General features: G+C 40.1%; 1 protein-coding gene across 6 annotated transcripts in view; it reads right to left on the minus strand.

The window, feature by feature from the left end:
• lats2 (large tumor suppressor kinase 2) overlaps window positions 1-22,158 on the minus strand; it is a 92,091-nt gene that overhangs the window by 33,930 nt on the left and 36,003 nt on the right. For all 6 annotated transcript variants that reach the window (XM_043691921.1, XM_043691922.1, XM_043691925.1 and 3 more), the window contains 2 exons: window positions 11,852-11,981; window positions 5,048-6,621 (listed from right to left, as the gene is read on the minus strand). In XM_043691921.1, the coding sequence (XP_043547856.1) occupies window positions 5,048-6,621; window positions 11,852-11,981 (1,704 nt within the window). The remainder of the gene's footprint in view (window positions 1-5,047; window positions 6,622-11,851; window positions 11,982-22,158) is intronic.

Consider the following 22,158-nt stretch of genomic DNA (forward strand, 5'->3'; position numbering starts at 1 on the left):
AGAGCCAGTCTCAATACCAGAAACCTGGCTGTTTGTGATACGTTCCCCTGAGAATCCATCACCCCCTACATTTTCCAAAACAGCATACCTGTTTGAAATGGGTATATCCACAAAAGACTCCTGCCCTAGGTGCTGACCTCTCTCTCCTTCCTGGAGTTAACCCATCTATGTGACTGTATCTGAGACTTTCCCCCCTTCCTATAACTGCCATCCATCACATACAGTTGCTGTTGCAAATTCCTCGTCGCTTCTATCTGTTTCTCCAACTGATCCACTCGATCTGATTACCTTCAAAATGCAGAGGTTAAAATGAGGTTGAGATTTCAAGTAGAGCAGGCTACACCAGATATGCACTGGACCCACCAGAAGCCCCAAACCAGGATTTTAAAAAAACCTCTATTGATTTGAGGCACATTTAAGGCTTCAATTTAGTAATGGATAAAATGACAGATGTAGCAAAATACATAAACTCCATCAAAGATCTGGAAAATGTTATTCATAGTCCTAACTTTAGTGTTTCAGGCTGACGCAGGAGATTAGCAGCACAGGCTGACCAGCTGTTTATGTGTAAAGCAATATTCTCCAAATACAATTGACGACAGGAAGAAAACTATTTTACCAAGTGACTGATATGCCTGAAGGTAGAATTATAATACCCTTTGGTAATTTCTTAGGAGAGGCATCAACTGCCCTTACGGTCTGTGGCATGTGGAGTTCCAATGCAGAGTTGCCGCAAACTCCACAATGGATGGCAATGTTGTATAATCGAGCTCTAATGCAGGTTCCATGTAGACATGCACCAAAATCACCATTTTTGTGTAGAAATGGAGCCACAGTGATAATGTCACTGAACTAATAATCTAAAGGCTCATCCACCATGACAGTCAAGGGAATTTAAATTGAATTAACAAAGCTAGAATATTAGGCTAGTCTCAGTATGGTGACTACATAAAATGTCATGAAATGTTGTAAAAGCCCACTTGATTCACTAATATTCTTTAGGGAGGTAGATCTTCCTTATCTGGTCTGGTATTGCATGCAACTCCAGACCAATACACAGTGATTGAAATCACCATGGGCGGCACGGTGGCTCAGTGGCTAGCACTGCTGCCTCACGGTGCCAGGGACCCAGGTTCAATTCCTGACTCGGGCAACTGTCTGTGTGGAGTTTGCACATTCTCCTTGTGTCTGCATGGGTTTCCTCCCACAGTCCAAAGACTGTGCAGATTAGGTGAATTGGCCGTGCCAAATTGCCCGTAGTATTAGGTGTAGGGGTAAATCTAGGGGGTGGGTCTGAGTGGGTTGCTTTTCGGAGGGTCAGTGTGGTCTAGTTGGGCCGAAAGGCCTGTTTCCACACTGTAGGAATCTAATCTAATCTAAATTACCGGCCTCTGAAATTGCCCAGTAAGCCCTACTGTTAAAAGGCAATTAGGAATGGGTAACAAATGCTGTCCTTGCTAACACATGATTAGCATAGTCACCAATGAGCAAACCAATGAGTTCAATGCTTGGAGATATTTCAAAAATAGGTCCTTAAGACACAAATGCAAAATTGGCCCACAGCTTCCATTAAAAAAGGTGATGTTAGAATGGCCTGCATTCTATATTTTAGTCAAAAAATCAATTAGAGAATGAGATGAGATTTAAAAGCAGTCAACATTCCATCTCCTAAATTGTCTATATTTTGCATCCACAAGTTTAAGGTTTAGGATTAGAGGTCAATAGCCAGGGCCTCCTGTGCAAGTTCTCTCTTTTTTGAAATTTGGTGTCTTCTGCAAGCAGAGTAGAAAGAACTAAAAATAACCCACTGTTAAAATGAAAAACTCTGACAAAGCAGTGATATTTACTGCAGGGCTGGGGAGGGTGGATATAGTAAACTGAGTCCTGCTCAAATCCAGTGTCAATGACACGGAGGGTTGGAGGAGAAACTTCTGCACCACCTGGCTCACCAGGCAACCTAAAAACAATTACTCACTATTTCTACTGTCTGCTGTGCCTGCTGCTCCTTTGAGCTCAGGCAAGGTTTGCATGTGATGTCACGCATAGCTGACCAGAATTAAAATATAGTCTGAGTGACATCATCTGAGCTTAACTTCTGAATTAAACAAAATCCTCATCTGTCTACAAGAAGGGTAACCAGAATACCCATTTTAAGATGGTCCATGCCAGCAAGGATTGAAAAAGAATCCCGAAATGCCCATTCTTGCTAGACATGAGGACTTAAAATTGGGCTTATTGTCAGTCTGCAGTATGATTTTGCTGTGATTGAGGGAACAATTTCAGGTGAAGGCTGAGGATACTAAGTGTACTCAGTGTACCACAGATATTCTGGTATTTTTCATTATATTAAGTTTCCCTAATCTGACAAAGTCTTGAACTTTCAGCAATATATCCAACTGTACACTGTGGAAGTGACTTTCATATTAGTTCCCAACCCTTGGATGAAGTATAGGGACAAGTGAAAAATAAGCAAGAGCTTGTAGAACTTGCTACAAAAGACTGTTCTGCTTCTCAATTTCTAAACACAAGACAAGACCATTCACTGTACATACTCCTCGCACACTGTCACAAGCTTTCTCTCCTAAATTTTTTAAATTAAAATGGCCATCTCGTTAAATCTTGCAGCTTCTTAAAATGATGCCTCAACAGGTAAGTGGCATGCTACTATTCATTGTTGAGACAGACATCGTGCTTTAATAAGAGGAATGGCAAAAAGTTCATGTAATTAAGGGGCCAACAAATAGACAACACAGTAGGAGTTGCTATCTTCAGGACAGCAAAGGAAAATCACAATTAAGATAGTCATTAGTAAACCACCTCCTTCCAATCACCAGTTCCAGAGCAACATTCTGATCCTCCTGGGAGCAGAAAAATTATAATTGCATGGAAGGGAAAATACAGCCATGGTCTTAAAAAGAGAATGTAGTTACAATATAAGCAAGTTTTCCTTTACAGCATTTACTGAAGAATGGTCTTCGTCCCAAATGACCAACTGTTCTTTGGGTTCTCTTTCTGAAGCTGCCATTTCCACTTCCAACCATTCAGCAAAGAAACCAGGTTGACCAAGTTTGTCCTTTATGCCAATGAACTATTAGTCCACTTTTCAATCTCTGCTGCAAATTCCCATTTAGAATATGTTTGAATCCTTAAAGAACTGCTGCCTTGACAGAATTTAAGTTTTCTCTCCACGTGTGATCTCTGCACTAGCTTTGCCCTTACCAACAGTTTATTCAGATTAAGGAAGAAACTGTATATTCAACATAGTCAGGATAGCTGGACAGGCAAGTAGTGATGATGACGTGAGTCTACAGAGGGACATAGACAGGTTACTTGACAGAGCAAAAATTTGGCAAGTCAAAGGTACTGTAATGTGGGGGGAAAAAAATTAGGGTGTGCTGTTTGACAGTAAGGATTGAAGAACTTAGGGGCAGCACGGTGGCTCAATGGTTAGCACTACTGCTTCACAGCGGCAAGGACCCGGGTTCAATTCCAGCCTTGGGTTTCCCCCAGGTGCTCCCGTTTCCTCCCACGATCCAATTATGTGCAGTTTGGGTGAATTGGCAGTGCTATATTGCCCATAGTGTTCAGGGATGTATGAGGTAGGAGTAAATGTAGAGTAATAGGGTAGGGGAATGGGTCTAAGTGGGTTACTCTTCGGAGTGTTGGTGTGGACTTGTTGGGCGAATCCTTCCACACTGCAAGGATTCTATAAAAAAACTAAATACAACAGAGTTCCCATTATCAGGTATCCCTTCATCTGGAACTCTCATGCAAGTGCAATCGATGAGAGTAGGTTTCCTTGCTTTGGGAACTGATCATTTGATTACCCCTCTCCTGTTTTGATCAAACCTTGCTGATAGTATTTATGAGCGGTGCTGACTGCAAATATTAATGTAACTGATGCACTCCATTCCCTGTGCATGCTGGATAACGGGGATGGGATGTTATTGTTTCATTTAACGGGGAAAAGACTGTGGAAAGCTGCAACACATCATATATCACAAAAAGTTAACATCTAGTTCAGTGGGTAATAGGAGAGGCAAATGAACTGTTCGACTTTTATTTCAAAGGGAATCAAATGTAAAAGGGCATGAACTAGACCACACCTGGAATACTGTAAATTGTTTAGGTCCCCTTATCCAAGGAAAGATATCCTGGCATGGGAAGCAGTTAAGACTGGGCTCTCTAGGCTGATTCTGAGAATAGAAGGACTGTCTCATAGAAGATACGTTGAGTAGGCTGGACCTATATTCATTGGAAATTAGTAGACTGAATAGAGCAATTAATAAATCATAAGATTCTTAGGCAAAGTGATTGTTCCTCCTTCTGGGATAATTTAGGAAGAGAGGGCATAATCTCAGAGTTGCCCACCTAAGACCATGAGTAGGAATTCTATCTCTGAGGAGAAGTGTATCTGCAGAAATCTTTACTGCGGAGGCTGTCAAAGCTGGGTTAAGTAAGTTCAAGGCTAGGAAGAACCGATTTGAAATCAGTAAGGGCATTAAGGGTATGAGGATAAATCAGTAAGATTGAATTGAGAATCATCAGATTAGCCATGATCTTAGTAAGTGACAGAAAAGCAAATTGCCGCTACTTCTGCTCCTACCTCTTATAGTTATATAGTTCGCTTGCTCAGCTGCAATGGCAGATGAGTTAGTGCAATGGGTCAGCAGATCCCTGTGTTTGCCACATTTGCAAAATCAGGCTCTCTCTCTCAAAAGCTACATATCAGCTGGTTTTGAACTAGCCAAAAGGAGATGTGCAAGTGGAGCTGGGAACAAAATCCTTGCTGATTTTTTTTCAGAAGAGCATACTATAGACTGCAATTTATTTCTTTAATAAAAAACAATACAACTCTGATAGAAACTGAATGGAATGAGGACTCAAATATGCTTCCAACCATTCTGATTTAGTATGCTATCTTTGAAACTAAACTCTTTAAATCTGTACTTCAAAGAAGATTGATTAATGACAAAATTAAGTTTGAGTGAAATATAAACATTAAATGGTTCAGTTGTACAGTTATCATTCAATGTTAAATCAATACCTTTGACATCTCTTGCTCCAACTGCAACCTTCTGTTTAATTTTTGCTGATATGTTTTCATGATGTTTTCTACATGTTGTTCCATGAAAAATTTAAAAGCAAAAGGGGAATAACTTTTAATTCGCGATTCCCTTTTCTCTTCATCTTTATTTTTGCGAAATGGCACAGGGGATGTTTGAATGCGTTTTTTGTCCTTTCCCATCTTCTCTGGTTTGTTAGGCTTGCTACTTTTCTCACTTTTTTCATTGTTGTTGTCCTCAGTTTTATTGCATGTTAAATTGTGAACACCACGGATACACTGCTCCACATCCATGGCTACAGAGTTAGCATCAAATTGCTCTGTATTGTTCTGAAGTAATAAATGTTTTGGATATGGTGGTGGAGGACATCTACGCTCTTTCATAGTGTAATCATCAGTTTCAAGGACATAGGCTGCTGCTCCTGCTGCTGTCAAGGATTTTTGCTCCAGTATATCATTATTGTCCGTACCCTGATTCTGCAACCATGCCGGATGTGAAGGTGCTACAGCTGTTTGAGGTTCAGGTCTTGGAACTCTAATGCTCTTCACAGGTTGAAGAATAGGGGTTGATGTTACTGCTGTGATAGTATTGGTAGTGTTTAGGGATGACTCTGTTTTGCCTGTTTGAATTTGTCTCACAGATGGTGAAGTTTGAAGTTGATTATTGAACGAATTAGTTCTGTTTGGTATTTGGCTATCTGGCCTAAGATGGCCAGCTGGTCTTGGCAATGTTTCTAGTCCAGTGTTCTGAATGGAATCCCTCCTTGATGGAGATGATACTTGCCAATGTTGCACCTGGGAAGGATTTATATCAAAAATGTCCACATTGAGGCTATTTCTTGAGGGTGTGATCATATTTGGAGCAAGTTCCGAAAACTCATTTCCAAATGAAGAAGTGCGGCTTGATAACATTTGTATTTGAGGAGATGTAGGACTTTGTTGTCTATGATGGGACTGCGACAAGTATAAAACTGTTGGAGGTTGTTGGAACGTATGGCCAGGAATGCCTTGAGTAACAGGGCTTTTATTCTGAAGGGTTCCATAATTGCCTTCCTGTTGCACCTTGTTTTGGAAAGATGAACTCCTTTGGACAGCATAACCTAAGGAGACATTATTTTCTCCTTGAGCCATTAAATGCTGCCTCATATAATGTGGATTGCTTGACACTTGAGGATTTTGCAATGTAATTGATTGGCCGCTGTGATTTGAAAGAGTGTAATTTATCATTTGAAGAGATTGGCCTGTTTCTCCTTTGGCCGAATATGGTATTTGTTGATGTTTAATATCACAGCTTGTGGATGGGAATATAGCATTTGATGGAGGATTCTGTCCAACAATTGCAGAGTGAAGTCCTAAGGGAGAGCACCTTTGCCCTGGAGTGTTGACAGTTATGGCTTGTCCAGCAGCAACTAAAAAATTCATATTTGGTGCATTTGCAGCTCCAGAATCTGCTAAATCATACATTGGATTGCCCAACTGGTGATAGGTACACAAAGAGTCATTTGATCCTTCAAAACTTGGCCTACGATCAAGAGGATGTGGTCCAATACTTTTTCCTTAAAATAAACAAATGGGATGGCATTACTATCACAATCTATTTGGGTTCAATTATCAAAAGCAGGAAAATAGCTAAACAGAAATCAAGAAAATGAGTCTGTTTATATCACCTTCCAATGTCTGATGCCTTAAAAGGTAGTGGAGATTTGTTTTCTGAAGGAGCATCACATTGAACTCAAAATACTAACTCTGTTTCTATCTCAACAGATTATGCCAGACCCAGAACTCTTTTCTTTTTAAATAATTCTGTGAATTTATTTATAGAGTAGCTAGGAAAGTTATAGATCTAATTTCTAATATTACCAAATACCTGATGGAAGAGCAGTGCTCGAAAAGCTTGTACTTTCAAATAAACCTGTTGGATTATAACCTGGTGTTGTGTGATTTTTAAACTTTGTCCACCCCAGTGCAATATCAGCATGTCCACATCAATATTATCTCATTAGAGCAGCAGTGGTTTTGTTACAATTAGTTTTAGCACTCTCCAGACTGGGAATTTCAAATTGGCATTCTGATCCTGATTGCTATTCACTGTTCTTGCTAGAATTGTGCATGCATATGACTGTATGTCAATCTGAGCCACTCCAAACTTTCACAGAACAGGAAAAAAGCAAAATGAAAGACCTAAAGACAAGTTAGCCGTAGGCTGTGTAGGAAGTGGGAAAGCATGCACATTGAAAATGGCTAAAGTTAAAAAGGAAAGTTGTTTAATCCAATAAAACAAATCTAATTTTTTTCCTGTGAAACACTTGAGACAATTAGACTTTTTAGTAGCAAACCTGGCTGAATATCAATCTACTCAGTGCCATATGACACGGTGCCTACAACACAATAACATTTTATAGCTCTTCAGTATTTGGGTGAAGGGGCTTAGTAGGGCATAAATCAGATAAGTTACTCATGGTTTTCATTATGTAGAAACTAATTATTGGAAGATTGACAAGCTTTTTCACAAGTATTTTTCACAAGTTCATCATCTAATTTGAAAATCTGTCTACAAATTCCAAAATGGATAAATATTAACAACATCTTGGAAGCAAAGTATTCCAAAGTTTCTTTGTTTCTTCCATTTATAATTGATACTTTATAATGTTCACCCCCAAATCTAAAAACTGGTGGTATTTAGCTCCTAATTTTATTTATTTACTTATTCAGTTTCCTCTGTCTAAAGAAAAGGAGAGGAGATTTAAAGTATGGACTCCTTGTTAGGTTACAATTCCACAGAGCAACCTCTTCATTTGTCTCACAAATGAATTGGCCAACTATTCAAAAACAGAAATTGCTGGTGAAACTCAGCAGGTGTGGCAACGTCTGTAGAAATAAAGCAAAGTGAATGTTTCAAGTCCAGTGATTCTTCTTTAGAACTGTTTGCAGCTAGGAAAAAGTAGTATTTATGCTGAAGACAAAGTTGGGAGAGGAAGGAGGGGAAGGAGAGAGGTGAGTGGAGAGGTGGAGTTGAGACAGAGACACAGGGAAGGAGAGAGATTGAGAGAGAGAGAGAGAGAGAGAGAGAGAGAGAATGGATAGTATGCCAAGACAGAAGGGAAATTGAATAAGTGACAATAAGTGCAAAGAGTAAGAGAGAATGGGTGAGCTATACTGAAGTACTGAAAACAATCCACATAATATGATATTAGGCAATGGATGACTGTGCTAAAAACAGCCTTTTCTTAATACCCATCCCCACACCCAGTTCTATTATTACATAGCAGACTTTTAGCAGAGTCACTAAACCACAGGTTCCTAAACCACATTTTCCTAGCTGCTAACAATTCTTATGAAGAGTCACTGGACTTGAAACATTAACTGATTTCTTCCCATTGATTCTGCCAGACCCACTGAGTTGCACCAGCAATTTCTGTATCTGTTTTAGATCTCCAGTATCTACAGTTCTCTGTCTTATCAAGCCAGCAAAGTTTGAGAGCTTAGAAACAAGTATATAGGTTATGTGTTTTTTTTTGTGTAATTAGTATTTCAGTATCTGAGCAATACAGAGGAACCTCGGTTATCCAGCATTCGATTATCCAAATATCGGATTATCCGGCAAGATCGTAAGGTCCAGAGCTTGGCTAACCTATGTTATCCGGCATTTGATTATCTGAAATTTGATTAACAAATCGAAATACTCCCCGCCCGTGTCCTTCGGAAAATCGAGGTTCCTCTGTATATTCAAGAATAGGAATGCCTGGAGGTCAGGAATATCAGAATCAGTAATGCACAAAAAAGCATTTAACATAGTGTTTGTCTAATCTTTCTGTATGGAGGATCACATTTCAAGTTTTCACTCATCCAGGAGGTCAGTGAGCAAATTTTAAAAAGATTTTGTACAATGATAAATGTGGCTTTTTTAAAATTCCAAAACAATGAATTCTGGCCATCACAAAGTGCCAAGCACCAGAATCACTCAGAAGAGGCTCTTTGACCCAATGAGTCTGCACTGACAAATAAAACGTAACTGGTCTCACTTCCCATCACTGGGCCCATTGCCTTGAATGTTGACATTTTAAGAGCTCACGCAAGTACTTTTTTAAAGGTTGTGAGGTTTCCTGCTTCAACTACTCTCCCAAGCAAGGCATTCCAGATTCCCACCATCTTCTGAGAGTTTTTTTTCCTTAAATCCCTTCTGAAGCTCTCATCTTACACCTTAAAATTATGCTCACTTGTTATTGATCCTTCAACTAAGAGGAACAGCTGCTTTTTTTCCACTCTGTCCATGTCCCTCAAACTTAAATGTCTCTCCTTTCAGCCTTTTCTGCTCGAAAGAAAACAACCCTAGCTTATCCAGTCTCTCTTCATAAATAAACTGCTCTATTCCAGGCAGCATCCTGATGAATCTTCTCGGCATCCTCTCCAATGCGAGCACATCCTTCCTATACTGCAGTCACCATAACTGCACAAACTACCCCAGCTATGGCCTAACCAAAGTCCTGTATAGCTCAAAGATAACTCCCTGTCCTTCTAATCTATGCCTCGACTAATAAAGGCAACAGTACTGTAACCTTCTTTAACTACCCTGTCAACCAACCTGTCTGCTACCTTCAGGGGTCTGTAGACAAACACTCCAAGATCCCTCTGTTCCTCTGAGGTTTGAAGTGTCCTGTGATTCATTGAGTACTCGGTTGTTATGTTACTTCTTCCAAACTGCGTCACCTCACACTTATCAGGGTAAATTTCCATCTGCCACTGATCTGTCCATCTGACCAATCAAGCTATATCATCCTGTAACCAAAAACATTGTTCCTCATTGTTGACCACCCAATCAATCTTAGTGTCATCGCAAACTTATTTATCGACATCCCCCACCAACATTTTCTTCTCTATCGTGTATATAAGAAAATCTAATGGACCCAGCACTGATCCTTCTGGCATGCCATTGGTCATTGGCTTTCAGTCACATAAACAACTTTCACCAACTCCCTCTGTCTCATACCATTAAGCAAAGTTTGGATCTAACCTGTCAAGATCTGACCTTCTTTATCAATCTCCCATGTGGGACCTTGTCAAAGGCTTTGTTGAAATCCATAAAATCTACATCAACTGCACAACCTCATCTACACATCTGGTCATCCCATCAAAAAATTCAATCAAACTTGTTAGGCATGACCTCGCCCTGACAAACTCATGCTTACTATCCATGATCAGGTTTTGCCTCTTCAAGTGAAGATTAATTCTTTCCTTCAGAACATTTACCAACAACTTGCCTCCACTGATGCAGGACAAATTGTCTGTATTTCCCTGGTTTAAGTCCACCACCCTTCTTGAAAAGTGGAACATCATCGGCAGTCTTCCAGTCCTCTGACATCTCCAGAGGCCAGACAAGCATTGAAAATTTGGATAGGAGTGTCTGTAATTTCGCTCATCTCCAATCACAGCCTGGAATGCAACTCATCTGGACCTTTGGATTTATCCACTTTTAAGCCCACTTAAATCTTCTCACCTCCAAGTCAAACTGCTTAGACCCTCACAAACCCTCTTCTTGAATAATATACCTACGTTCTCCTTCTCCAAAATGAAGACAGATGTGAAGTACTCATTTAACACCACCCCAAAGTCTTCCGGCTCCACACACAGATTGCCCTCTTGATCCCCAATAGGCCCTACTCTTTCCCTGGTTATCCTCTTCCCCTTGATACGTTTGTAGAATATATTTGGATTCTCACTCAGCTTCTCTGCCTCTGGTTTATCATGCACTCTCTTTGCTCTCTTAAAATTGCTTTCTTAAGATTCCCCTGCACTTTCTGTACACCACAAAGCCTCCATTGATTTGCTCCCTGTTGAAGGTCTCTCTTTCTTATACAGTCCAGAATATTTTAGACATTCAGGGATCTCTGGAGTTGTTGCTCCTACATTTACTCCTAAATGGAAGATTTTGAGCTTGCAATCTCACCAATTCCATTTTGAATGCACCCTCCAGTTTGGTTGGAGATTTGCACAGAAGTATTGCTTCAATCTACTTAATAAAATCTTCATTCCTCAAGCAAAAGCCTTTTTTTTTGGTTCGGAAAGAGCACAATTGGCAGCATAGGTACATGTACACACAGACACACACACTCCCATACAAGTGCATGTTTTCTCAAAACCTCACTTGTAATCTCAAAACCTCCCACACTCACTCCCATTGTATGATATCAGACAGACTTTGAACAGATCTAGCAATTCAAAACTGGGTATCCATAAGCTCCTTTCAATGACAATCTGTGATGTCACGCCAGTGATGGGAAGAAAACACCAAGAATCAAGCTCGAGCCACAGTCACAACATTATGTAAAAGTGTTGATTCAATTACCAAAATGGCCAATTACTTCTCTTTTGTACTACTCTTCAGAATAAAAATAGGTATATTTGGGATTTTGGATGATGAGAAAGTCGGGAGGTAGAAGTCCACATAGGTGTTGCACCTCCTGTGCTTGAACTAAAAGTTATCACAGAAAAGGAAGGAGGAGATGGAGGTTACTGGGAGTGAGAGCACAGTGAAGTTTCAAAGTTATTACAGTGGTTTGTCAGACCTGCTGCCATTGGTAGAACTACTTCTGGTGAAAAATCCTAAACAATCAGCCACTAGCAGAATAGCTTCTCGGATTTCCCACCTGTGCTCAGATTCACCCAAAGCTAGTAAATCGGGAATAGAAAGCCATACTCATGTATTCTTTGTAACTCTCAATGTAAGAATTTTTTTTTTTTAACAAATAGCACTAAATTTACTTAACTTAATTGATTCTGTTTGCTTACCTGATGTTTGCTTAATTACTCTTACGATCTGTTCAGTCCGAGGGTCTAGATAGCCCATCTTACTTATGAAGTCTAGAGCAGCTTCTATGCTTCTGCTGCCAGTCTGCTTCAGTGCTCGGATTGCCATTTCCTAAAAGCACAAACAATTTAAAATGAGAAACTAAAATTATAACTTTCAGATTGACATGACAGACAATAGCTACAATTGGATAACAGTTACAATGTGAATAGGTGGCATTTTCAACTGCTGCAGATTGGTAAATTCCCCAGCAAGATATTTTTAACTCCCTACGTTATGTTCAAAAAGAGTGATTCAGAAGTATAACCAGGCTGTGGAACGTAGAGACACCTGAACGGCATTGCTGCAACAATCTTGAACATCTGGGATAGGAAAAAAAATATTTTCAGCTTGCATTTCATAAACATTACAACTATACTTAGCCTACAACAAGACATGGTAAAGAAAAACAGTAATAGTGGAAAGGGTCATGGAGAACAGACTGGGGGCACCATCTCTATTTCTAATTGACAATGGAGGTGAGGAGCACTTACTGAATGTTGAACACAGGAGTGTGCGTGAAAATATAAGCATTGTGGTATTGAACAGGGTAGCTGAAAGGCCTTTTTAATTATGGAGTGTATGAAATATACCATGCAGTAATGGATGAGAGATTTTGTAAAATCCTAGCAGACCAAACAAGTTGTAAGTTAACATCTGCCCTCCCATGGGCAGTCCCTATAAAGAACATACTATGAATGGTTGAAGGTTAGCATACCAATTGGTTTTTGGGAGAAATCCAAATATTCCTCAGTTATAAATGATCCTAACATGGGAAAGGATGACAATAAACTCCACCATTTCTGAATGCCATGCATGCTGACAGAAAGACATTCTTTAAGATTGAAGTTTCAGAGAAAATTCAGCAAACCTTTAGCATTATATAAGGTCATCAGAAAGGTACGTTCAAAATGGAAAAGAGCAGAAAGATTAGAAAGATCCAGATAAAGTAATAGGTAGTGTTGAAAATACCGTGAGTTTAAAAGCACAGAAACCAAATTGTTAGGGTGCATTTCTCAAGGTTACACATTTACAGAATCTTAACAACACAGAGAAACTGCTGAGGTACTATCCATTTTGAATGCACAAATGCTGAATAATTAGGACGATAATGAGCTGATCTAGTATAGGTTAAGTGATACACAGAGAACATAGTAAAACTATTTGTCATAGAGAAGAACAATAAACAATTAGCATAAAGTAATATATACACTAGAAGTGTCAAATGAATATCATCATTGTAGGGAGAGCATCCGACACCATTGGAAAATACAAACATTGGCTTAATAGGCCATAAAATCGTAAGGTTTATGAACACAACTAACTATTCGAACCAAGTCAAGTCTGTTCCACCATTCCATGAGATAATGGCTGATCTAATAGTCTTCAACTCCCCTTACTGATTGAAAATCCACCTATCTCAGCCTTGAATATAAACAGCTCAGCCTTGACTGCTCTCTATGGTAAAGAATTCCATGGATTCACCACCCTCAAAAGAATTTCTCCTCATCTCAGTCTTAAATAGGTGACCCTCACTCTAAAATTATATCCTCTGGTCTTGGACTCTCTCAAAAGCAGGGGGGACAATCACTGCATTTAGTCTGTCAAGCCCCCTAGTAATCATACATGTTTTGATAACTTCCAGATCCATTTTCAGCATTCATTCTACAAGATCTGTGGATTGGCAAAATGAGATAAGGATATAGAAGGCCAGAAAATGTAGAATGACTCAGAAGTGAACATGACCCTAGAAAAGGATCATAAACTTATAAATGCAATTCTGATCATTGGAGGAGATCTTGTGGTAATCATGTTGAACAAGGTAGGAGGGTGAATGAACCTGAAGTTTGACAAGAACAAAGACTATGGAACAGACTGGAAATTCCATGAGATGTAGAAGCCTTTATAATCAAAAGTTTTAGTAGCTAGAAACAAATTAAAACAAGTTGATAAAGGATTCCAAACAAACAGTTGAAGAGCTAGAAGGAATTTGGTGTCTAAATGGAGGTACCAGATAGGGGACAGCCAGCATTATCGTACAGATGGATATACAGAGAAAAGGTATTCCCCAATGGGACTTACCCACCTATTCCAGGGGTGTGTAATTACATCTCTAAACAGGTTGATGACAAAATATCAGTTGACATAAATGGGGATCAGTGGATGGCTCTTGTGGTGCAAGTGTCCCTACCTCTAAGCCAAGAGGCCTGGGTTCAAGTTTTACTTACTCTAGAGATGGGATAATATCATCTCTGATCAAGTTGATTAGAAAATATCTAAAGGAATGGGGCTGGGCTGGTCTGTGGAAGCAACTGCAAAACTGATTAGTTTTAATTAACTAACCATCCAAAAATGGCTTCTCATTATGTGTTTTGGATTGACAGCTTACATTACAAACAACTAGACTTACTTCTTAAAGACAAAGAACCTTATTAAAGGGATGGTACACTTAATCTACAAATGTTGATGAAACCAACACTAAGTTCTCTGGTGGATGAGAGATGACTTGTAACCAAGTAACAACTCAGAGAGGATTGCTGGATTCTCTAATGCAACACTGGAGGCTTTAGTCTAGGAACTAAACTGGGAGTAATCATTCTCCATGGCAGTCAGGAGGCTCTAAAGGTGAAAGGAGAAGAGATGTGAAAACCATCAAAACTGATAAGAAAAGTACTTGTGATGGGGGCAATGAAAAGACAGTTTTACAACAGCCATTTTGCTGAAATATCTTCTCCAAATCAGGATCATGTGAATGCACAGTGCAAAAGTGAGAGGGCTCCAAGGTGCTAAAGCAGAGTGAATACTCAAAAAAAGGAAATCAAAAATGAAACTGGAAAAAACCATTGCACAAGCAATATATTAAGGCATTTGGCAATTGAAGGCAAACACTCACTGCAAAGTAAAGGCTGCAAATGAGTTAAAGCAAAAACTGGCTATCATTCATTGACCTTTCGCGAGAAGGGAAATGAAGATTTACTAAATGTGGTTTGCTTTTTAGGAGGGGCGTTAATGCACAAACTATGTAAGACCATTCACGTAGCATTGTGGAAGTTAATGACTTCAGGATGAAAGCATTACGCAGGCTAAACATACCAATATTTAAGAGTTGCGTTGCAGAGGTTAACGAGGGACAATGATAGTTACATTTAGGAACAAATTACTGCAGATGCTGAAACCTCAGCTGAAAACAACAAATGACAGAGATCACAGCGGGTAAGACAGCATCCATGGAGAGGGAGCAAGATAACGTTGCGAGTCTAGATGACTCTTGATCACAGTATCACTTAAGCTCTTCAATACACGAACCACTCAACCTGATATTAAACAAAAATCTCTGAACTGACAGCCAGACTTCTCCAACCACTCGGATTCATGACACCCATAAATCGACAGCCACGCTAAGACAACATCCCACCAGAACAAAAAGCCCTATACCCATCATGTGCCAGATAAACATAATTTACAAGATTCCATGCAAAGACTGCACGAAACACTATATAGGACAAATAGGCAGACAACTAGCAATTTGCATCCATGAACACCAAGTAGCCACTAAATGCCACAACCAACTCTCCCTAATTGCCATACACACAGATGACAAGGACCACAAATTTTACTGGGACAACAGTGATCATAGGACAAGCTAAACAAAGGACAGCCAGAGAATTTCTAGAGGCATGGCACTCATCCACGGACTCTCTCAACAAACACATAGCCCCAGACCCCACTACAATGAACAACTGAAACCGGCAACCAGAAGCAGCAGGAATGGAACTAAATAAACTCCAGAAGACACAGTACCGCAGCGCTTCACAGGAGGGTTCAAAACACTGAAAATGTCACCTAGACAGGGGATGAAACGTCTGCAAATCAACTTCCCAGCTCGGCAAACATACCCACAACCATGGCAGCATACTTATAAGTCAAAATCTCAGTACATTCATGACAGCTGGAGGAACCACTAAACCCAGCAGGAGCAGAAAAGACCAAAAAGAGATACAATTAGAGATAAGAGGGTCATGGCATTATCGCTATAGACAAGCAAGCAGTGCATGATGAGGGGAACCAGAGTCCTCAACACTGTTGACCATTCTACCAAGCAGAAGGCATTGCAGTTACATGACCATGAGCAAACTACAATGCCAGAGGCATATATACATGACTAGGACACAACTGCTCACATCTGTCAACTCCTGCAAGCAGATCTATAGCCATTTGACATGGGAGCCATGTTTTGCGCAGTTGCTCATAGGATCTGCACTGACCTCTAGTTGCAGAGCTGCTGCCACACATGGACCTAGGAGATCCATACAGCAGAAAAAAAAAATTAGCGGAAATGCTGCATGTGAGGCAGTGCTACAAAACTGGAGATCACAGCTGCACAAAACTTCCTTGCCATCAACTCATTTTAAAAAAAGCACAGATCAAAGAAACTCAGCAGGTCTGGCAGCATCTGTGGAAAGAGAAACATTGTTATGGTTTTGAGTCCAGTGTGACCCTTCAGTTTGTTACAAATCTCAACTGAGAATTTGTACGGCAATTCAAATCAGGAGCCTCAAGTGTGAACGAGAGTTCACTGATCTCTATTAAAGGAAAGCAATAGTTTATTTAGTTCACCACAAACCCAGAAAGCCAAGGTGCCAGAGTGGTCAAATTTGCAGCCATTGTTGAGTTCTCTCAGGGCAAAGGGGCCATTAAGTGCAAACATGAAATGCTCAGAGGTTCATGGCATCATCTGAACAGGAAATCTAAATACTGCATCAATGTCTAGCTTGTTTTTGATCACAGACAACAAGTTGCCACAATGTTATATACTACAGTTCTCTGCCCATCTCTGCAACATTATCTCCAGGGTTGGTCATTGGTGTCAATGAAAGCATGGCTAATGAACCATGTGAGCTACTCAGATTGATGCCAAACAGTGCTACAATGTTTCCCATGCATCCAGTAGAGCTGTCACAGAACAATGCTTCTGTTGCCTGGACTGCTGAGATGCATTACAGTATTCGTCAGACAAAATCTGCAGAATAGTGACTGCTCGCTGCATAGTATACAACATAGCTCAATGATGGGGGGAGAACTTAGATGAGGGGGACTACACCAAACACTGTTCTCTCAGCTGGGAACAAGTGGAGTTTACCCGAGATGTTGAGGGAGGCTAACACTGATGCTGAGAAAGCCAGGGCAATTGTCAAATAGTGAGACGAGTTGGTAGGAAGGAAGCTATGGGATGGGATCAGGGGGATGGGTGAGAGTGTATGTTGGGTCAAGCGGGACCCAATTGGTAGGGAGGATAGTTCAGGCCAGTGGGGTAAGCATGCCTGGTCAACAGTGAGTATCCTATATGTGCTGCTTCAATAACTCTCATCAGAATACCTGGGCCATTGACCTCCTGGGTGATTACAGATACAGATCAGTGACTGGATTACAGACTGATATTTTTCCTTCCCTGACCAATGCAGAAGCTCTGAGGTTCATTGTTTCACAATTATTCAATGCTCTTTGAATCAGCTAATTCACACAAGAGTTGAAACGGAGTTGTTCCCAGTCTGTATGTTTTACCTGTTCATTGCATAAACACTTTCAGTCAAATCAGAAATAATTATTTCTGTATTTGCTCGATTATAGTATAGATCTGTGATGCAATTAATGTCAATACCAGCATAATTACGCAAGATTGAGAATATGATAATGAATAGGGCCTGTCATGGGAGATGCATTTTATCCTTGTCATGAATAAGGACAGCTCTAAAGCATTAGATCTCCATGTTCCCATGAAGGATTGCACTAACAGTGACACTTTAATGTTTGGATTAATTAGGTGATCACTTTATTTTGGTGCATGTCTATATTGCAATGGAACTCTCATGCATGTTAAGGGCAAAGCTTCTGGAAAAAGTGTTTAAATCAAACATGCAGAAGGCTGTTTATTGCTACTTACTCAGAGTTTATAGATTAGATATTAAGTCCCATTCTTTTAAGGTTTAATATGGTATTTTTGAAAGGGTTTATCTGCCAGTTAGTATACAACACTGGATACTCTACTTAGAATGAGGTCTGGTAAAAACTTACAACCAAAACACTCAACCTTTTCTTCAAATAGTTGTTTCTTACAATTTTTTTTCTCAGATTTCATTACTTGCAGACCTTTTAAAAACATCTATCTTTTATTGTCCAAACCTAGTAGTCCAATGAGCATTTGTCCAAAAATTGATGGATGCACAGACCCAGTCTACACCTTTTTATGCTGACATAGAAAATATAGAATCAGTTCTGGCAGCTCATCATCATAGCTGAAACTTGCAGTCTAATTACTGGATTCACAGCCTTTTGAAGGTAAATGTAGAAAATTGGAGATCTTTGTTGATACTTGAGACAGCCTACAATTCTGAGAGAGCAGCAAACAACAGGGAGTGTTCAAAGGGATAAAAATTGTTGCAAGACCTGCAGATCAGGCCCTTAAATTCTCTAATGCTGCCTAGAGATATTGATCCAGGATAGCAAATCCTCTTCACTGGAAGTGGGAGTGAATGAGAAAGCCCTCCAGACCAGAACACTACGGAAAAGACATCACAGAGAGCCTATTTACCAATTCATGGCTGAAATGTCATAAAAAGATTTGTTGGTCTCAGCAAAGTTGTCAATTTAAGAATGGTATATTTAAAACTGAGGTCAACAACACTTTTGGACACCAAGGGAATCAGGAGATGGAGTTAGGAGGGCAAAGTAGAGTTGAGGCAGCTGATTGGCCTGTGATCTATTCCTGTTCCTATTAATGATCTAAGTATTCAGAGTTATAACACTCACCTTATTTAAATCTACCCAACTAGAAAAAGTGAGGACTGCAGGTGCTGGAGATCAGAGTCGAGAGTGTGGTGCTGGAAAAGCACAGCAGGTCAGGCAGCATCCGAGGAGTAGGAAAATTGACGTTTGGGCATAAGCACTTCATTAGGATGAGGGGTTTATGATGAAGGGCTTTTGCCCAAAACGTTGATTTTCCTGCTCCTCGGATGCTGCCTGACCTGCTGTACTTTTCCAGCATCAGACTCTCGACATAAATCTACCCAAGTCAACCCAAGTTACAGAACCACAACTCATAACACTTTCCTTCTTCCCAACCCTTTCTTCACTCTCCTACCATTACTGGACTACATCCTAGAATCATAGAAATCCAACAGTGTGGAAGTAGGCTATTTGGCCCATCGAGATCATGCTGAACCTCAAAGAGCATCCCACCCAGACCCAGACCCTTGCCGTATCCCTGTAATGCTGTATTTTCCTGAGATAATTGACCTAGCCTGCACATCTCTGGACATAATGGGCAATTTAGCATGACTATGTCACCTAACCTGTATATCTTTGGACTGTGGAAGGAAACCAGAGCATCCAGAGAAAACCCATGCAGACGCAGGGAAAATAAGCAAACTCCACACAGACTTGACAGTCACCTGTGGGTGGAATCGTACCCGGGCACTGACACTGTGAGACAGTAATGCTAACCACTGAGCCGCCATGTTGCCTAAATTTAATCCACTTACTTCTTCTCATATCTGAATCCCCAGTGCCACTTCACAAAGAGGGCAATTTTCCACAAGATGATACATTGTCTGAACTGACCTAAGCAAGCACCCAACTCAGGATTGAAATTGCAGTTACTTTAGAAGTTATAGGAACAGGAGTAGGCCATTCAGCCTCTCAAACCAGTGCTGCCATTTAATGAGATCATGGCTGATCTGTGGCCTAACTCTATATACCTGCTTTTGGCCTATATTCCTTTAATAACTTTGCTTCACAAAAATGTATTTATCTCAGATTTAAAATTAACAACTGATCCAGCAGCAACTACCTTTTATAGAAGAGAGTGCCAAACCTCTACCACTATTGCATATGGAAGTGCTTCCTAACATGAAGCATCGATGGCTGAGGGTCACTTTATAGGTTTATAAAATCATGTGGGACATAAATATGGTGAAATAGCCAAGGTCTTCTTCCTAGTGTGGGGTGACCAGAACTAGAGGGTATAGCTTTAAGGTGAGAAGGGAAAGATTTAAAAGGGACCAGAGGGCAACCTTTTGATGCAGAGGGTGGTACATGTACGATGCAGAGATGCCAGAGGATGTGGTGGAGATGGGTACAATTACAACATTTAAAAGACATCTGGATGGGTATTTGAACAGGACAGGTGTAGAGGGATATGGGCTAAATGCTGGCAAATGGGATTAGGTCAGATTGGGATATCTGGCAACATGGACGGGTTGTACCGAACGGTCTGTTTCTGTGCTATTCCCATCTCTCCTAAATGGTCCAGCTCTAATTTTTAAGAACATGGCACCTTGTTCTTGAATCTCCAACCTGTTTATCTTTATCTACCCTGTCTTTTCTGATAATATCTTGAAGACTTCAATCAGGCGCCTTTACCTTCCAAATTCTCGAGAAAACAGGCTTAATTTGAATAATTTGTCCTTATATCTTAATCTCTGAAGTCCAGTTATAATTCTTGTTAACCTTCACTGTACTCCCTCCAAGGCCAATATATCCTTCCTGAGGTATGGTGCCCAGATCTACTCTTAGAATGCTAGGTGGATCTAACCAGGGTTTTGTATAGCTGCAGCGTAACTTCTGCATCTTTGTACTCCAGCTTTCTAAACAGAAAAGCCAGCAATCCATTAGATGACTTGATTATTTTTTGCACCTGTTTGCGGCATTTTAAAAATCTATGCATATGAACCCCCCAAGTCTCTTTGGACAGCCACTGTATTTAACTTCATATCATACAAAATACCCTGATCTATTCTTTTTCAGTGTAAAATAACACTTGCTTACATTGCTAGACATGGGGTCTTCACATGGTGAATCACAAGTATAACGATCAAAGGTTAGAAAAGAAGTGTAGGGCACCACAGGTACCAGACTGTTATGTATCGACTTTGAACATCCAGACTATCCAAGGTGGTTCTGAGGAATACACAGAAAATGCTAGGTATGATGGGTAGTCTATGCAGAGTGGATGGAATTATTGAAGAATCTAGCTCTAACTTACAGAAGAGCTTTGCACAGAACGTGGACACCATTCTGTCAAGCATGGAGCAAAAGGTCAGCTTCATGAACACACCGAATGGAGTCTCTGACAGATACTAAGTTTGCTGGAGGGGCCAATGTTAAAAGAAACTTTCATGCTGTCACTTCCATCCTCCACTCTTGTTCTCATGCAGAGCCTTAAGAACAGAAACTGGGCTTTGGTTCCATCTGTCATGCCTCCTTTTCTGTTAAGATAACATAATGTTTGCTCTCCATCATCCACTCAGCCAAAGCCCTTGTTCACTGTTGCAGAGCTGGTTGGGTCAGAACTGGTCAGTCACATCTAAAGTCTGTAGGCTAGATTTGGTGTCTTCACACAGTGAATCACTAGTAGATGGGCACTCAAGGCCCAGAACAATGTTATTCTAGTTAACTGTTACTCAAATCTGAAACGATTTGTTAATTAGTACTTCTGCTTTTTCCAAAACAAAATGCTATGGATGATGGTAATCTGAAATATACACACCCATGCGAACTATAAATGCTGGAAATATCTAGCAAGTCAGGGCAGCATCTGTGGAGTGAAAGAGTTAATGTTCAGATTGATGACCCTTCATCAACAACTGTTCTGTCAAAAAGTCACTGGCCAAAACATTAACTCTCCACTGATGCTGCAGGCTGCCTGATCTACTGATCCAGCATTTTTTGATCTTAATTATTTTCTTTGTGGTTAAGCATCTGTATTCATATCGTAGGTAATTGACTGTACTTTTACTTTGACCATAAATATTTTGGATTTTTCCAGATCCCACAAGTGTATAGACAATTGTTTTGAACATTCTAGTCTATTCTAGGCAATGTGAAACAATGGCAATTATCTTTTGTCAGAACTCAGTTTAAATAACTGTACGGCAAATTGGTATGTAAGAAATTGTACTACAAGCTTGTTAGATGCTTCACTTTTGAACTTGTCCGAGATGCAGTTTTAAAAAAAAGCAAAGTCTGATAAGTGAACAATTTTTGACTGTTTGCTAGGCTGGGTAATGATGAGAGATCTACAACATCATAATTCTTGAATACTTAAATCACCAATTACACAAAGTGACAAGGTTAACTTTAAAATAGTTTTAGTTTCGTCTTACAGATATTCTTCTCTGTTTAAAATGCTAATTCAGATGGAGGACCTCTCTAAAGTATGTATTCTTCACCTTCAAATCATACACAGTGAAAC

This window comes from Chiloscyllium plagiosum, chromosome 6, assembly GCF_004010195.1.
Source record: "Chiloscyllium plagiosum isolate BGI_BamShark_2017 chromosome 6, ASM401019v2, whole genome shotgun sequence".
NCBI lineage: Eukaryota > Metazoa > Chordata > Chondrichthyes > Orectolobiformes > Hemiscylliidae > Chiloscyllium > Chiloscyllium plagiosum.